This window comes from Talpa occidentalis, unplaced genomic scaffold, assembly GCF_014898055.3.
Source record: "Talpa occidentalis isolate TD23 unplaced genomic scaffold, MPIMG_talOcc4v2.1 talOcc4.3, whole genome shotgun sequence".
Classification (NCBI taxonomy): Eukaryota; Metazoa; Chordata; class Mammalia; order Eulipotyphla; family Talpidae; genus Talpa; species Talpa occidentalis.
Genome location: NW_023603184.1, coordinates 15,023,294 through 15,042,372, shown reverse-complemented (window position 1 = coordinate 15,042,372; position 19,079 = coordinate 15,023,294). Strand labels below are relative to the sequence as shown.

The following is a 19,079-nucleotide window of genomic DNA, read 5'->3' as shown; positions in this document are numbered from 1 at the left end:
CGCTCTGGCTCTGGTGAATTCTCTCACCCTCCCGCGCTTCTGACTGTACCCAGTGCTTGTATAAACAAATAAATAAATGAAACATGCCTCTATTAAAAAAAAAGTGTTTAAAAAAAAAAAAAAGATTGGAAAAGTGAGTACAACTAACTGTACAGCTTCATATGTAAGTCATTGTTTTTAGTAAACCAGCCAGTTTACTAAAAGCATCTGTCAGCATTATTTTAATCTTTTGTTTTTTCCAACATCTCTTCTACTTTTCTTTTTTTAGATTGGTTGTCATTTTCTAAACTTAGAAACTTTTCGATTTTGCTTATCTGATTTGTTATCAGGCTCTGCCAGTCATCTTCACCAGTAGAAAATGCACCCATATCTGTGCTACCTTTAATCTTGATAGTCTGAAATTGGCATTGTGGCAGAGTTGATTTCAGACTCTTTGTTTTCACCTACGAAAAACCAAACTTATTTTACCATTGAACAAGAATTTAAACAAAAACCTTAAGCCTCTGCAATTATGTGATAATACCACCATTTTCTTTGCTAATTTCCAACAACTACCTTAATTTTCACACCAGCAGATTTTAAAGTGTAAATTTGTAAGCCTATGTAATATCTTCAAGATGCCTAATATATTCCAGGAATACCACAAAAAGCCTTTTCTAAAAGGTTTTGAGCTTCAATTGAAAACAAAGATATTTAAAATATGTAGATAAAAATCTGTCTTCTACTCCCTTTCCTTCCCAAACATGTCTATGTTTTGTATCTTCTATCAAAGCCAGGGGAAAATTAAAAATGTTAACGGAAATAAACTGCCATATAAAAACTGCCTTTTACTTCATGTTTCCTCTCATGCTTCAGAGCACCATTGTTGAAGAAACAGGAAAGAACAAGGAGGTATTTGGAAGTTGGCAGATTTCCAAGGCTCTGCATTTGGGTCATATTTAAAATACTGTTTAAAAAATGCAAGTTTTCATTTCAAATGTTTTTAAAAATCACAATTACTGGAAATACAGAAAATGAAGTGTAAAGAAATTAAATATTATTAGTAATCACTCTCCAGATATATCTGAACATTTTGGTATTGTTCACTGCTATTTTTTTTTTCTATTTAGCATATCTGTTCATTCTATAGGATTTTATATCTTGTTTTTTCCCTGTTTACAACTTTCTTATAAACAGTTACCACTGACTTCAAAATACTCCTTTTCACGGATATGTGATAATTTAACTATCTCCTATTGAACATTTCCATTTTAAGGACAAAAGTTAATTTTTTGAAAACATTCTTTGTTGGTATTCAGCTAGATTTCCAGATAAAATCTTCTGTTTAAAAAAGGAATATTATATTTGAAATATGGATTAGGATAAGCATTATGTTAAAATTACCCCCAAGATCCTAACCACCTCTGTACATATATACTTCAAAGCTTTGACTCATATTTATATCATTTTCTATATGTGCACATTTTTAGCATTTCCATTAATTCTTAAAAGTCTATTAAGGGCATGGCTTCATAGTATTTCATGTTCCATAATTAACTGTTGGATATTTATATTGTAGGAAAATGTTTACTGTTAAAATTAGGCTATAATGAATGTCATTTATTCATAAATCTGAAGCTCTCTGAGTATTGCCTTATTAAATTTTTTTTTCCAATTTGACTGGCAAAAGTGGCATATTCGTAACATTTTCACATTGAGATTATATTGTAATAATTTTAAATATCACCTTAATTATTTACATTTAACCTCAGTTCCCCAAGATAGCATAGTCCTTTTTGTATTGTTCCTTGGCTCCTGAAAATTCTATAGTCCGCCACTAAATCCCCTCAAAATCTTAGCCTCTGATTCTTGGGTTCATATTTGTCTGATCGCCAGTGTTCTTATATGAAATGTTAGAGATGTTAAAAAAAATGTCAACACAGGACCACCAGGAGGCCTTAAGCAAGTCTTTTAGTTTACGGCCTTCGTTTTCTTTCTAACCATTTTAGTTAAACAATATTGTAAAGATTACTGGTAATGGATAAAAACATGCATAAATGTATACTTCTGAAAATGTCTGCTATATAGTATGTTCAACAGACCTCAGCCAAAATATTGTCGTTTACCCAGTAAGAACAGATATAGAGAAATATACCAAATCTAGATCTAGGTTGCTACTGATGTTGAAATAAAATGATTAATGACCTATATATGATTTAATGGTCCTATTTCTCCATCAAAATGCTTGATGTGTTTTGTTGTGTTGACAGCAAGTACAGATTACTCAACTTTCCAAACTCCTGGACTCGATAAGGAGAGGAAAAAGACATTTACACATATCTGCTATCTGCTTTAGTTTCTTTCCTGCCTACTTGAAGGGGCAGGAACAGGGACTGACTATAGAGAGAAATAAGGTGTAGGTTAAAGTTTGCATTTAACAAAACCATGTCTTCTTCACTGAGAATTTTTGCAGCCTATGATGCTTTTTCAAGACGCAGATGTTGCCAAATTTGTGCCTACATATCTTAGCTTTTTTTCCTATGTCCTTTCACTTACCACTCCTACCTCCTCTTTAGGCCTGACTCAGAGATACTCTGGCCTCAAATTTCCCCTAGCCTGGTACTACTGCTGCTTATTTAAGCTAGAAATTGCATTTTAAAATTTAACTCAAATGAATTTCAGTCATTGGTGTGTAAAGTAAGTGGCTTGCTTTGTTTACTCTGGGCAGCCTCTTTCCCATCTTCCTTCCTAGATAAATCAAGATTGCATACCAACCTAGAGCAATCTAGGCTGAGCAAGATGAAACCTTTTTAAATGTATAGGGAGAAAAGGTGTACCAGCTCATATCTACCCTAAGCTTAACAGGACTGGTGTGGAGAACAGATATAAAAATATGTTGGAATATAATTAACTTCTATTCCCTTTCTGGCTATAAGTCTAAAGTTGACTGTCTTCATGTAGAACAAGGGTTGGCAAACTCTTTGTGTAGAGAGCCACAAATAAGTATTTTTGGCTTTGTGGACCAAGAGGTCTCCCTCAGAAATTGCTTAAAATTCAACAGTTTCTCTCCATCTGTAAAGTAGAGGTATATTACAGGACTATTACAAAAAAAAAATTTTTTTTTATAGTTTTAAAACCTACATAAATTACTAAAAACAAGCTACAGGAGAAGCATTACGAATTAGATAGAAAAACTTTCCTTCTAGGCTAGTTATAAAAATGGACTTAAAAGGGGCATATGAATTTTCCATTTTAACAATTAGAAATGGCTGTCTAGCACTAATATTCTCAAGCTTCCTTTCTGCTTTATTCTATGACTTACCCAGTTGGCCAAGATCAGAACTTCCCACTGGCAGATTCTCTGCACTTTTGCCTCCGTATTTTAATGCACATTTGTATGTATACATGTAATAGTTGTTGCTGAGCTTAGTTATGAAAAGGTGAAAAAGGTATGTCCTGACTTTAAAACTCTCAGGAGAGTTATATTCTTTCACTTGGTGTTTTATTTAAAAAGGACAATAAGTTCTTAAAAGCAGTATTTTTAAGGTAATATACTTTTCACTCTGTTGTCCAGACAAAGTTGTTTACTGTGCATCAGTTGTCTTACTTAGTACTATCTTTTCTAATCTTTTTAGATTTCCTTCTAGCATTTACACCTGTAGTTAGCTTTTATTAGACCCTGTATAATACAGCATTTTTGTGCTAAAGTTTTAAAGACTGGGGCAAAAAAAAAATAAACCTTATAAACTTTACCAAATAACTTATCAACTCTAATTAGCTGCTCTTCATATGACAAATGGACTACTGGAGTCATATAATCTCTATGAATATATTTTTTAATATACACATTCTGACTTGATATCAAGTCACATTATAGATAGTTGATTCTGTCCCATACTGCGTCCTAATTGAAATAATAAAATGAATGAATTTCCTTTACAATTGTCAGTTTCTAAAAATAATTAAATTACCTTAAGATGTCTTGTTAAAGACAAGTGAATTTACTGGGTTATAAGGCATCTTTCATAAAAATTTTAAATGCTCAAGTGCCATGATTCCTAAATGTAGGTAACTAAAAAATAGAAGTACATAATACACTACCTCACACTCTCCCCAAAACAGGCTGGATTGTATCTATTTGATTTATACACTGTGACTTTTTCCTGCTGTTTTCCATCAGCCTTAATTGTGAAAAATGGTGCCATGTTGCCCTTGTGATATTATTTTGGAGATCAGTTAGGTCTTAAAGCATCCAGATGCATACAGTTCTACACATATCTGTAGAATTAGCTCACTAAGGTCGGCTCTGCAATATTTTTAATTGACTTACGTGTTCTGTGGGAAAAGAAGAATCATAAAAAGTCTTTGCAATTGCATTCCTCTCGTCACTGGGCTCTCCCTTGGGATCTGGATGGATACTTGAGTTATTCAGAGTGTCAGCAAGTCTGTTAATGCTGGTAGTATCTGGTTGACAAAGAGGAAATGACAACAACTGAATTTTATTCTCCAGGCTCTGGTTTTAGTGACAGAACTTGTTTTTCTCAGACCCTAGGCCTATGCATTTAAAAAGAAGAAAGAATTTCAACTTTCTTTTTACATAAACATTTTATATTTCTCATAGAGAGCTCTCATTAAACATTTCATTTCAGGAAATTTTATTATTGCTGCCTTCTAAAACCTCATTCACATTAAAATAAATGAAATGGTGAAAATATCTTCTAAAACAAAAGAAATTGCATAAAATGCTATCCTTATTACCTTGGTTACTGCATTGCCCAAACATGTAAATATTAATAGTAAGCATGTCGGCAATTCAGATTAATGGGAAAAGTCTGAATCAACTAAAGGATTTGTAAAAGATATTTAAAGAACTTGGCCATAGTGAGAACCACCACAGAGGGCTGCAAAGTATTGTCTAGTAGAGGTCACTGGGTTTTAAAAAATAGATAAACATGATTTAGAGAAATGTCAACTCCGTAACAAAGATATGGTTATGTTTGACTATAAGTTGAATTTCTACAGAATTTTAGACATCTCCCTTCCATCCCTTTTGATATCACTGCAATCAAATTAGAACAAAGGGCCTTCTAAAAGAATATGGTCAGCCAGACCCTCGACTAGAAGAATTTGACACGGCTAAAATTAATGGACACAGGCCTCCCTGGTGGCAGAAGGGGTTAAGACGCAACCTATGAAGCTGTCCACAACCACTGCAGCATGAGTTCGATCCCCCACCAAGGAGCTACCCACATGGCGCAGCAGACTTCTAAATCCCCACTGCTCCTCTCAGCAATGTATTTCGGTAGATCCACCTGTTCTGCTCCCCACTCTGTCTCTGGTGAATCCTCTCACCCCCTCCCTGCAACTCTGGCCTGTACCCCAGTTCTTGTGTGCATAAATGAATAAATCTCTTAAAAATAAATAAAATTAATGGACACTACTAATACATTCTATTAGGAAAAACTACAGTTTGTGAAATGAGGCTTTACAGTGTTTTGATGTTTTCTGTTTTCCCCTCCATTCTCATTCAGCCGAGTAAGTAATACATTTATTTAGCTTTTAAGCCTTTTTTTTTCTATTTAAAATTTTCTCATTCCATTTAAAAAGCCTGTAAAGTCTGGGGGCTATGCACTTTTCCTTGTAATCTACAATTCTTTCAAGGGTCTAAATTCATAAATGTGCTGCATGACTATGTTTCAGTCAACAAGGGAAAATATATACAATGGAGGTCCCTATATACAGCCTAGGTGAGGTAGGCTATGTCATCAGGTTTATATAATTACTTTGAAGTTTGTATAACAATGAAATAACTAAATGACATTTCTGAGAACTTAGCTCTGTGATAAATCAAATGATTGTTAAACAGACGAAATTGCCTTCAAACCTAAGAATGTCTTTTAACAACTTCAACTGTGACTGTGAGACTGCTATTAGCAAACATTTTCTTCATGATCACAATTCCTACGCTATCATTATTTTCAGGTTAACTTATACAGCACCTATGTATGATTAGTATATGTTATGTTTTTAGAAGAGTATGAACCTCAACCTCCCATTACCCAGCTGTCACACCCTTATCCATTAAGTCAGATGATTCATCCATTTACTCTCCCCACCCACTTTTTTTTAATTCTGGGGTATGTTTAAAGCAAAATGCAGACATTGTGAAATATTTAACATTTGAATATATTGTTATAGATACATAATAATTAAGGGATTTCAACTGAACATGTTTCAAATACTGACAAAAATGGATGCAAAATGTATTAATGTTTTATCTCAAGATAGCAAAACAGAAGAAAGCCGGGCATAGTGCTGCTCAAGATACAGATAAAAATAGAAAAGTTAAGGAAGGAGAGAAGTGACAACAGAAGAGAAACTAATATATGATTCTGAGGGAAGGATTTTTTAAATGTAGAAAGAAAAGGAAAAAACATGCACGCTAGCAGAAGCCTTATCAACAACGCCACTGCATTTGCTCTAGAAAATAAAAAAGAGACTCAGATTATGTAGTTGTTCTTGATTGAAAATTAATGACCTGGGCTTATAGTGGTTTTCAGTTTCTTTGATAAAAAGAAAATTGTAAATTTCCAAAATGCATTTGTACCTTTCTACATGATAATACTGGCTCAGATTTAGGTGAAAAGAAATCCACCTGTGTTTCAATAAAACCTTTCCTACTTTCACACACATACATATGGCAAAAATACTAATATAACAGTTCTCATTTTATTTTTTATTTATTTATTTTTTTAAAAGAGGCATGTATATTTATTTATTTATTTGTTTGTTTGTTTGTACATGCACTGGGTACAGTCAGAAGCGCGGGAGGGTGAGAGAATTCACCAGAGCCAGAGCAGGGAGCAGAGCAGGCAGAAGGACCGAAGTACACTGCTGAGGGGAGCAGCGGGCGGCAGGAGAGGTCTGCGCGCCATGTGGGACCCTCCTCCGGTGGCTGGGGAGCAGTCGGGGATCGAACCGGCGCCGCTGAGGCTGCGGGCAGCTTCGCAACCCAGCGCTCAACCGCTGCGCCACCAGGGAGGCCCAACAGTTCTCATTTTAAAATACAATCTACATGGAAACTTTTTACCAAAAATACTAAGTATAAATACAATTATTAGAAAAATTAAAGAATAAGCTTTGTTTTCTTACCTGGTCCAATATCCTTCCTGACATCATCCACATCATCAGTTTTATGAAGTGTCACTGAAATAATCTTTGTGTTTTCTGATGGACCTACTGTTCCCTCCTTTAGCAATAAAGGAATGCTAGAAGTTGAAGTGCTCACTGTTTGACTTTCCATTTGATTTACTTTTGACCAAGGACTGGGGTCTAAAAAACTCACATGTACTGGAGTTTTCTCAGTTTTTTTATCTGACGTTGAAAGATCAAAGGCTGACCTTCCACTTCTGTTTACTAAATCTCCAGATGGCTTTATGTGAAATGAACATGATTCTTCAAGCTGTCCTTCACTGTAAATTTTTCCTGAAAAGTCACTTAATGAAGCTTTTCTCTCTCTATCATTTAACGATGTATGCTGTCTCTCGTTAACATTAACAAAAAGGAAGAGGTCATTTTTTGTGGCTTCAGTCATCTGATTGTCATCAATCTGACTATCTTTATTAGAAAACTGTGATTTTGTGGAAGTGTTTGTGTGAATAGCAGTTTTCATATCTTTGGCTTGTGAAGTATATATAGTCTCATTATTAACCTCAAGATGAGAAACACTGTTTTCTAAATATCCCAAATAGTTCTTAAATTGATTGTTTTGGATATCATTCTGATTTTTCCAAATAGTTCCTTCCCCAAGGCTTAAGTTGTGTTTCACCAACACAGGCATAATAGTAATATCTTCATCTGAATTCTTAAATGCTTCCAAATTATCACTGAAAGCAGCAGATGAAGTAGGGTAGTTAACTGTTGTATCACAGGGAATAATTTGTTCAGGCTTCTCTGAAGTATCATTACAGACTTGCTGAAAATCTAAAGTTTGTTTAAATGGCAATATGCTACACTCACTTTTTATATTTAACAGTTGCATTTTTCTTATTTTACAAAGTTTGTCATCTAACATAACATTACCTGACTCTTGCAAAGTATATTTCTGACACTGAACAAGATTGTTTTTTACATCTAGAGATGAATCCAGATCTGCTTGGGCTTGGTCACTATTTGTAATTTCCTCCTCTATAGTATTTTCTTGAGTCCTGATAACCAATCTCAATTGTTTAAATGGTTCATCTTCAGAAACATCATTTTTATGATTTGAATGGTGATCCATCTTATTTAAGATACTGTTAAATAATCTGTTATTTTCAATCTCTGGATATACATCTGCATGATGAAGATCTAATTCTTCAGTCCTTTCTAGGTGTGTCTTTTCTGTTTCTGTTGATGTATCTGCCACTAAAGAATTAGTTAGTGATTTAAATTCTGTACATGTATTATCTTTTTCAAAGCACACTTTGTCTTTGACTTCTGTATTAACTGCTTTACTAGAGTCAGTAGCACTGAATGTTTGTCCTTTTTCTCTTACTATGCAAAGGGTTTTGCTTAGCAAGATTTCACTTTGATTTTCATTCTGAGTTTCAGAATGAGGTTCATTCTTGGAACTTTTCTCCAAATGCTGCAAATCTGTCATGAGAACAGTAAAATTTTATATTATAAAAAGCAAAGCTTACTCTCTTAAGACAAGTATTGTAATTTATTTCATTAAAACATATTTAGCCTTCACTATTTTATTGGCCAACTATTACAAAAACATGACACCAATTTTATCTAAATCTTAAGTTTCCTTAATCACAGTAAGCATGTATTTAGCATGTTCATATTGAGATTTGGCTCTACCCATTTTAAAGTTTAATTTCATGAAAGTATTTTTTGGTTTAAAAAAGAAAGTTAAGGGTATTACAAAACGGTTTTTTATTTCTCTGTTTCCTTTGAGGAACACATTGCAATTCCATATACACATAGCTAATCAAATAAAAATTAATTTATCCCAACAGGTTATATACTCTGATTTCTATTACTACCTAAATCTACAAATTGATAGCTATTTCCTTCAAGACTGATAACTAAAATATTTTTATTTCCTTATGAATATTTTTAAGTGTTGGAATAGTTTTGGATAAGTGTATAGAATATTTAATCAAGACATTAATTTTAATTCATCTGGATTCTAACCATAGATTTCAAATTTCCAGCATAGATAAAACATTCTAAACTACAAAGTTCAGGGCTTTTAAAAAGAACTTCTTTTAGTCCGAGCATTCTCTCTGCAACATCTCCACCAAGTGGCTGTTCAGCCCAGGTCTGAACACCTCCAAACAAACAGTACCATCTTTAAACAACACTCTTTCAAGATGGATAATTTAGTAAACTATTTCAGTGATTAGAAAGGGTAATCTGAATTAAGAAATGCTTTCAGTCTGGTCATCAGAAGGTAAATGATAACTAAAAGAACATTTTCAGCAAAGCAGTGAAGACATAAAACCATTCAGAATGCAAAGAGCCAAGGAATAAGTGATGAGAAAGGCTGGCAGAAATGCATTTTCCTCAAAAAATATTGACCGTAAACCATAACTCTAAGAAAGCCTGTTCTGTTAGGACCATAAGCAAGTAAAAAGCTAAGTGTTTCCCTACCTACACTACAAAGTTCTCAAAGCAAAGACTGTAACTGATATTCTCCTAAATTCCATAAATGGCCTAGCACAGCTCTTTGGCAGATTCTTTATAGCTCAATATACAAATTAGAAAGCATCAAAATAATCACAGATTACCTTCTCCAATTTCTTCTACAAACAGGTGTTCTTTCTTTTTCTCCTTTTCTCCATTTTCAGTATCTAAACAAAAACTCACAGTATTTTCTTCCCTTATTTCTTGCCCAGAATCATACTTCTCTATGATAGTGTTTTCTGATTTTTCCATCGACATTTCACTATTTTCAATATTTATTACTTGAATATCCTATGTAAAATGGAAAAGACTAATGTAAGAGTAGTTAAAAAGCATAAAACAATTGAACAAGTTTTGCAGGTAAGTTTCAATTTAACAATTTAGCAGTTTCTATTTGAAAACCATATGATTTTGTTTACTAGATTTAATATACTACTCTGTAACAAGATCACTTTAGATCGTTTTATATAATATCATATTTAAATAAAATGGAGACCCATATAATATCACATTATATGTAATAAAAGAACCTCATTAGCAACTCAGAGCTCAAGGTGTTCTGAGGTGCTGGTCACACAGGCATCCTTTGCCCAGCATGTGCCAAAACTCCAGACTTCCAGAAAGAAAGCAGATGTTCAGAATAAGCCACATTGTATGACTAACAGTTTAGGCATAGTAAACCACTCCTATCAGTTAAAAAATAATGGGACCCTTCCCCTAAATCAAGTTTTCAGGTATTATAACAGATTGGTCCCCAGGTAAAGGGAGGTTCCAGGTTTCCTGCTCCATCCTAAGGAAGAGTGGAGCTGAGTATGGAGGAGAAACAAGAGAAGACCTGGCTGAGGAAGTAAGGAAATCAAGAGGAGGACCTGGAGGAGGCACATGGAGCGGGGAGACATGTGAGGAAGCTGCACTTGCTTCTCGCCTTGAACTTCTACCAGGGACTTGGGGGACATTGAAGGAGACATTTGAAAGAGAGACCTGGTGGGAGATTAACAATGGCAGCCTTTATCTTGATTTTGTTTTGCTCTTTTTCTTCCAGACTTGGCTGGCCCCTTCTGCCACATTCTAATGGGTCCCCACCAGAAGGTACCTTAGACTTGTGATAAGCTTTTGGGCAAACCCACTTTGGCTGGGCATTCACCCACCAGGGAATGGGTAACTTTAGGCTTTTTGTGGGGAAACTATTTTAAATATATTCTTTCTCTTCTCTTTATTACACACTAATTGTATTAAAGTTCCTTTCCATTGAAGGTCTTATGCACTAGACATTCTTTTTTGTCCATATGGCAAGTGGCAGAACCTATTTAGAGCAGGCAGGTTTGGGGGTTCCATGGTGCCCCCACCATGCCCTGTAACATCAGGACCAACCTTACAAACAGGCCTTTCTAAGGATAGCATTCACAGGCTTGTTAACTCTTTTCTACACACCAATATACAAGAAACGGAATCTGAAGAGCCCTAATTAAAAAAATTAAATACTGAATTTGTTATTGAAAGTATTCCCACAAAGAAAAAGCTCAGATGGCTTCTCTGGAAAACTATCTCATATTTAGAAATGAAATAATACTGATTCTAGGGCCTCCCTGGTGTCAGAAAGGGTTAAGCACAGCACTGTGAAGCTGTTTTTACAGTCTCTGCAGCATGAGTTCAATCTCCATAGATACAAAAAAAAGCATTTGACAAAATTTAACACCTCGTCATGATAAAAACCCATTCATGATTAAAAACTCACAAGAACAGAGGGAAACTTTCTCAATCTGATAAAGAACATAAAAAAATCTACATTACAGCTACATGATTATGAAATGGCAAAAGACTAAATATTCTACATGTTAGATGAAAAATAAGGTAAGTGTGTTCACTCTCATAACTTTTAATTCAACTGTGCACTAGAGGGCCTAACTAATGTAGTAAGTTGAGGAAACAGTAAAATGCACACAGAGCAGAAAGAAGTAAGTAAATCTGCCTTAAATTCACAGGCAACACGATTAAGTACCTAGAAAAACCTAGTTTGACAAAAAACTACCATAACAATAAGTTAATTTTAAAAGATAATAGGATACAAGCTCAAAGTACAAAAATTTATTTTTATACACAGCAAGGAACAAATAGAAAAAAATTAATAATTTTTAAAATACTATTTATAAACAGGATTCCAGAACATGAAATATTCAAGGATAAATTTAACACAATATTTGCAAGATCTGTAGAATGAAAAAAAAGTATTTCTGAGAAATACTAAAGACTGTCTAAATAAGTGTAAAGACAGACCACATTGATAAATCTGAGGACTCAATCTTATTAAGAAGTCAATTATTTACATATTAATCTATAGATTCAAAACAATACAAATTAAAATTCTACCTTTCTTTCCCAGAAATTGACAAGCTGATTCTCAAAGTTATATGGAAAGCAAAGGACTTAGAATAGCCAAAACAACATTGAAAAAAAAAATAACAAAATTGAAGCACTTATTCTACCAATTTTAAGATTTCTTAGAAAGCTATACTTATTAATAAAGACAATGTTGTATTGACTTATAGACAGACACATAATCAGTGGAACATAATAAAGAGTTCTGGTATGGGTCCGCAGACACTTGGTTAACTGATTTTCAAAGACAGTATCATGGTACAATTGGAGAAAAAATAGTTTTTCCAACAAATGTGTAAGCTAAAACAAAACTAGAAACCTACGCATTAAAAATAACCCTTGAATTTACATGTACTATATGGCATAAGCATCAAATGTATTACAGATTATATGCTTATATTCATTTTTTTAAAGTTGAGAAACTAAAATTATAAAGCAGGGGAGGAAAATCATCAATTTCTTTAACAGTTTATATCAACATGCTTGAATTTTACCTGAAATTTCTTCTCTTCCTCAAACTTCTGATTACGTAATTCATTGTGATATTCTTGTAATTTAGTATGAGTTTCTTTAAGTGATGAAAATTCATTTTTAATCTTAATGATTTCTCTATTAAGTTCTTCAACCTAATATAAAATTTAACCAAAATGAGCAAGTATATGAAAGTCAAATCCAAGTGTTATCTTTTTTTTAAAAAAAGGCTTTTTTTTAAAAATTTATTTATTTATGCATACAAGAACTGGGGTACAGGCCAGAGGTGTGGGTGGTGAGAGGATTCACCAGAGACAGAGCAGGGAACAGAACAGGCAGACTGACTGAAATACACGGCTGAGGGGAGCAGCGGGCAAGACAGGAGAGGTCTGCTGCCCCGTGTGGGTAACTCCCTGGCCGGCCGGAGATTGAACTCGTGCTGCAGTGGCTGCGGGATAGCTTCATAGGTTGTGTCTTAATCCCTTGCACCACCAGGGAGGCCCCAAGTGTTGTTATCTTAACAATTACATTATACTACCTCTAGTTACAAATGAAAAATTATTTTTAATGATAAATTTCTATAAAAGTCATGCCTTTATTGCTATCTTAAAGTTTTATTTTTATTACAATCTAATATACAAATTTAACTCAACTAGATGAAGAGTACTAAACACTAACTACAGTTGAAAATGATACTTCGGCCTAATATTACATCTATAAACTGGTCTTTCACTGTCTATAAAATTTGAATTCTTTTTCTTGAGGGGAACAATTTTTCATAATAAGCTCAAATATGAGACAGTTCCACTGTGGAGAACAAATCACCCTTTTGTCATGAAAGATTTTTTTTCTTCAACAATTTAAAAACTACACAAATGCATGTCATTTTCCTTATAGCAGCTGACAGGAGCTTGCCTTTACCTGTTTTTTTCAATTGTATTGTTTTTTAGCAAGGTAACATTGGTTTACAACACTGTGTGACTGAGGCATAAGTACATGCCTCTTCAGATGTATGTTTGTAAGCATCTTTTTATCTCTCTCTGTGAGGTTACCTCTTTTCTAAGGGTCAACTCTTCACATGTTCTTACCCCATCCTCCCTTATCTCCCTTAGTTTCAAGCTCTAGCACAGAACTTTTCTCTCCTACATATTCTCAATCTTTCCCACTATACCTGCATATGGCCCACAGATAACCTCTTCTCGCACTCCTTGAACCATTTACTGTCTCTCACCTCTTAAAATTAAGTTCACACTTGCTATCTTCAAAATATAACTTCCTGTACCTCCCTGGTGGCACAGCAGGTTGATTGCCATGCTGTGAAGCTGTACACAGCCTCTGCAGTGAGGGTTCAATTCCTGGCCCAGCCAGGGAGATACCCACATGGCACGGTAGACCTCTCCTGCCTCGCCCACTGCTCCTCTCAGCAGTGTTTCGGTCTGTCTGCCTGTTTTGCTCCCCACTCTGTCTCTGGTGAATTCTTTCACCCTCCCGTGCCTCTGACCTATACCCCAGTTCTTGTATAAATAAATAAATCTTTAAAAAAATATATACATATAAAAAACTTCCTGTCACTCCTTAATAATTCTGACCTCATTAGTCTGAGTTTTTTCCTCAGGTATGACCTGCAAATTAACAAAAGGATTTTTTCCAGTTTTCATACCTCATATTTCACAATTTTATCTACCTCATTGAAATTAAAATTTAGGGTAAAATAAATAGGTGCATTTTAAGGAAAAAGCCATGTTTATAACACATCAATTCATAAAATATAAACATGTAAACTCAGTCAATGTATATATGTTCTAAATAGGGAGTAATACACCTCAAAAAAACTGCTGAGCAAAGTTAATAGATGAGCTAACAATAGCACCTATGTAATTCTTTACTTCTGTCATTTACTAAATACTATGCAATAGTGATATGAAAAAATTAACTTTTGTCACTAAGTCATTCAAACTATATATAGATACACAAACATGTACATTTATAAGTACACAACATAAACATATATGTAAATACATGTACACATGTATATGTGTGGTTTTTCATTCAAGAAAGCATTAGAGAAATGTCATTAAATTTAGTTTTTAAAAAGCATTCACTTTTTGGAAATACAAAAGAAGCAAAAGTGTCTGACTTTATTCCTATATTACTTTTGCAATATTTTCTTAGCATTTAATCGTTATTTTAAATGTTGACAACTACCTAAAATATTTTAATATTTTACTACTTAATAAACCTACTTCCTTCTTCCAAGTTCCCAGTGCTTTCTCATGCTCATTTTGAAGATTAAGGAACTTTTCTTCATTTTCTTTTACCTTCTCCCTTTGCAGCTCATTATCTCTTTCAAGGGTCTGCAATAAAATTAATTATCCAAAAAATAATCAATACCACATTAATGAATTTTGATGTGTTTTATGTTGCTTGGACCTTTGCTTCTAACATGCTGAAAGTGCCATACAGATCAGTGATAATGTGCTATCTCAACAATAATTTTCATAAATTAACAGAAAGGTGCTTATAGTTTAGTTAACAGGAAATAGGGGGAGGTTATGAAAAAGAAATGGCTATAAAAGGGTATAAAAACATTGCCATTATTCAGTTTCACTGCATAAGTTTTAATGTACTGAAAAAGTAATATAAAGTACAGCACTGAGAAATATGAAATGTAGCATAATCTAGCCAAACCCTACTAAAAATTTTTAACTACCACAGAACATTTTTTTGGTAACTCACTATTTTAGAAATTCATTGACTAAAAAAACCTTAAATACAATTTTAATTTCAAATAATGCTAGAATTTTAATACTTACCATATTAACTTATTCATAAATTAACATATTACCCTCACTTCTAAAAATCTTTCAAAGAGTAAAAATATTAAATGTTTACTAAGACAAAGGTTTTAAGCATATTAAATCAGTGCCACCAATATTATTAGGTTTTTTCAATATCCGCTGAAAATCCAAGTAAGAATTTTACCTACATGCCTAAAATATCTGGAATTTTTAGTTCAGTTGTTCATCATTATTAAAGCTATGTACATTCTGAGAAACAAGAAGGATACAGAAAGAAAGGTAAAGTTTTGGTCTATTGGTTTTCCAGTTCCCCCCAGAAGTAACCACTCTAGCAATTTCCTATGTATCTTTCCAGAAATTGTGTAGAAGCATGAGTATATAAAACATAGCTTTTCAAATACAAATGAGACTATATCATATCATGTTTTCCCTCAATCTGCTTTTTTAAAAAATGATTGTCTTTCTCACTTTCCACATCATTATATATAAATCTATGTCATTTTAAAGGTTTCAGGTATTCATTTATTTAATGAGTTCTCAATTATGTCTAGAATATCAAATATGCAAAGACATAATTATGCAAAATTATATGAACATCTAATAAAAAATATTTTACAATTTTAACATGAAAATGCTCCTCTAGTTCAAAAAGAACTATGCATTTATTTACAGAGCATTCAATGAATATTTATTTTGATGGGCTCTAATTCAAGATAATGTAAATACTTTTCATACAGTCATGGTTTCTGGGGCCTCCATGGTGGCACAAGGGGTTAAGTGTCAGCACTATGAAGCTATCTGCAGCTACTGCAGCATGAGTTACATCCCCAGCCGGACAGGGAGAAACCCACATGGCGAGGCAGACCTCTCCTGTCTCGCCCACTGCTCCCCTCAGCAGTGTATTTCAGTCAATCTGTCTGTTCTGTTCCCCACTCTGGTGGATTCTCTCACCCTCTGCATCTCCGGCCTGTACCCCGGCTCTTGTATGCATAAATAAATCTTTGTAAAAAAAGTGTATTAGATATGTCAATTTATTTCCTGTTTCTACCCATACGCCTATATAGAAGAAACTGCCTATATCAGGTATTCTCTCAGTTTCTTTTTTTTTGGAGATTTCCCATCCTTCCATTTCAATTTGAATCTATTGCTCTTCAGTCTGCTTTTTTATAGGTCAGGTTATCTCTGTGGATTTCCTTCTTCTATGGTGGGTCTCTTTCCCAGATCTCTTTCCTAATTGATCCCTTTGTCTTGGTAAAGCAAACTTTCTATTAATTCTTGATAAAGGAGGCAAAGATGATACATTTTTGAGACACTACATATCTGAAAAAAAATCAGTATTTTACCAATATTTAACAATTTGTTTGGCAGGCTACAGTTCAATTCGGCTTTGGAAATGTTTTTCTCCAATTTGTGAAGAGATGGCTCTGCTGCTTCTACCTTCCATGTTGCCAGTAAGAAGTCTGAAGCCAATTCTTACTCTTTTTTTTTTTTAAAGATTTATTTATTTATTTATACAAGCACTGGGTACAGTCAGAGGCGCAGAAGGGTAAGAGAATTCACCAGAGCCAGAGCAGGGAGCAGAACAGGCAGACGGACGAAATATACTGCTGAGGGGAGCAGCGGGCAGCAGGAGAGGTCTGCGTGCCATGCGGTATCCTCGCAGGAGGCCGGTGCTGCAGAGGCTGCGAGTAGCGTTGCAGCCCAGCGTTCAACCACTGCGCCACCGGGGAGGCCCGCCAATTCTTATTCTTCATCCTTTGTATATGACCTACATCTTTCCTTTTTTACAGATAATTTTAGGATCTTCTTTTTAAGTGTAGTATGAAATTTCATAATGATGGACACTTGTGTTAGGCAAAGCAAACTCAAATCCTTCAGTTCTGGGTCATTTTCTTGTATGATTTCATCTGGTCATTTCTCCTCCTTCCATTTTCTTTGTTCTCTCTGAAACTCATTTCATCTCTTGGGCTCACCCTCTATTTTTTTCCTCCTATTTCACATATTCTTGTCTTTTGGGTCTAATTTCTAAAAGACTATCTTAACCTTTCTGTTGCACTTTTTGTATGGGCTAATATATTCTTTTTTTAAGAATACATTTTAAGGATTCTCTTTTATTCTAAGAATGTTTCTTTTTCTCATAGATCCTAATCCCTGTTTTGTGTATTAATAAATTTATTTTATCTTTATATAATTTTTTAGTTTATCCAAGATTTTTCATTAAACTGTTTGTTTTTCATGTTGGATGTGCTCTTCAAATGTCAAGTGATCCTTAGCTGCCTGTTCATATTTGAGCATGAAGTACTAAAAAGCTAGTGATAGTCTGTCAAACAGTGGGCTTCACTGTAGGTTGATAGAGTTCATTCACTGGGAACCTTAACTGAAGTAGCATACTATTTTCTCTTGATCAGGTTAGTTCCTCCATAAAGGAATCTTATATTCTCCTACCTATAAAGGTAACCACCTTCTAAATAGGGAAACTGGACTAGGACATCTCAGAATTCAGTATTTAGACTTTCCATTCATTTTCAATGTAATCCTCTTAATATGTGCTGGTGAATTAGCTCTCAAAAAAACAATAAGCCTGATTTTCAGCATTTACCAATATCATAAATACTACCACCATGCTCAATTTCAAGCTATCACTGGTTTAACAACCAGCTCACAAAGTAATAATTGCTCTAGTAACCAGCTCTCCCTGGTACAAACTGTCTCCAGGATACCACTGGATCTCCCCAACCTCAATGTTCTCTTAAATTCTCCAACATAAACCTTCAGTCATCTGTCAGGTAGGAGACAAGCAGTGTTGATATGTGCAGGATAGGAGAAATAATTTGGTGGTACAATAGCTTTTTATATAGTTTGGGGTTTCAATTGTGCACCCTACTTCTATAGGAACATGATTCTTATAATTCCTGATCATTTCTGAATCTCTGACCTGGGTTTCTACTTTCCCTCATGTGTTAATGAGTAAAATACTAATTTTTCATTTGGTTCTCACTCTTAAAACTTTATTTTTATTGTTTTTTCACCCTAGTTTTTTTGTCCATGTGGATTAATGTCTTTTTATCACAGTTTCAGAGGGAGATAGAAGTGACTGTGTAGGTTCAATGCAACTAACCAGAAGCCCTTACTGAGCAATAGCTGTACTTGGAAAGAGTGAATTTACTGTTAGTCACTCATTAATTTTTGCTCTATGTGCCAGATACTCTTTGAGGTTTTTATGCTCCATTACTGAAAATGTAATTATTTTCATTTTCATAGGATGTGTACCCTATCAGGAAATTATTTGGTATGATTTACATCTACATTGACAAATCTAAAAATTGCCTCTGAAAAAAAGGTTATAGTGGAAAGCCAAAGTAAAATTCTGTTAATACTTTAATATCTAAAAACTAGGTAAATTATCCTAGCTCATACTATGAATTACAGGAGTAAACTAAGTATTCTTGTTAGCACCATGACTACACAGCATCATAACTATACTTATACTGGAACAAACTATAATTAAACCAAAGTAGAAAACATTCTCTATCATAACTTAGGTTTCAATGCTTCTTACTGTACCGTTAAAAAAAAATAAGATGTATGACAGCATGATTGTAAAGCACTGAAAAACAGCAGCCATTATGAAGAGTAATGGTCCCTTTTAGTACAGGTGGAATTAGAATGCTCCTCAAGAAAACACTTGACATATCTATGCAGCATAGTCCTCAGCAGCAGTTCAACAGTAATATTTTGTTATACTATATATCAGTGGTTCTCCAACACCAGTCTGCAAAC

General features: G+C 34.1%; 1 protein-coding gene across 7 annotated transcripts in view; it reads right to left on the bottom strand.

The window, feature by feature from the left end:
- Positions 1 to 119: 119 nt before the first annotated feature.
- CCDC73 (coiled-coil domain containing 73) overlaps positions 120 to 19,079 on the bottom strand; it is a 221,504-nt gene continuing 202,544 nt past the window's right edge. For 6 of the 7 annotated variants that reach the window (XM_054699287.1, XM_054699290.1, XM_054699286.1 and 3 more), the window contains 6 exons: positions 14,745 to 14,855; positions 12,525 to 12,656; positions 9,759 to 9,945; positions 7,132 to 8,613; positions 4,310 to 4,443; positions 120 to 443 (listed from right to left, as the gene is read on the bottom strand). In XM_054699287.1, the coding sequence (XP_054555262.1) occupies positions 222 to 443; positions 4,310 to 4,443; positions 7,132 to 8,613; positions 9,759 to 9,945; positions 12,525 to 12,656; positions 14,745 to 14,855 (2,268 nt within the window). In that variant the 3' untranslated portion in view covers positions 120 to 221. The remainder of the gene's footprint in view (positions 444 to 4,309; positions 4,444 to 7,131; positions 8,614 to 9,758; positions 9,946 to 12,524; positions 12,657 to 14,744; positions 14,856 to 19,079) is intronic. The other variant, XM_054699291.1, reaches the window with a different exon arrangement.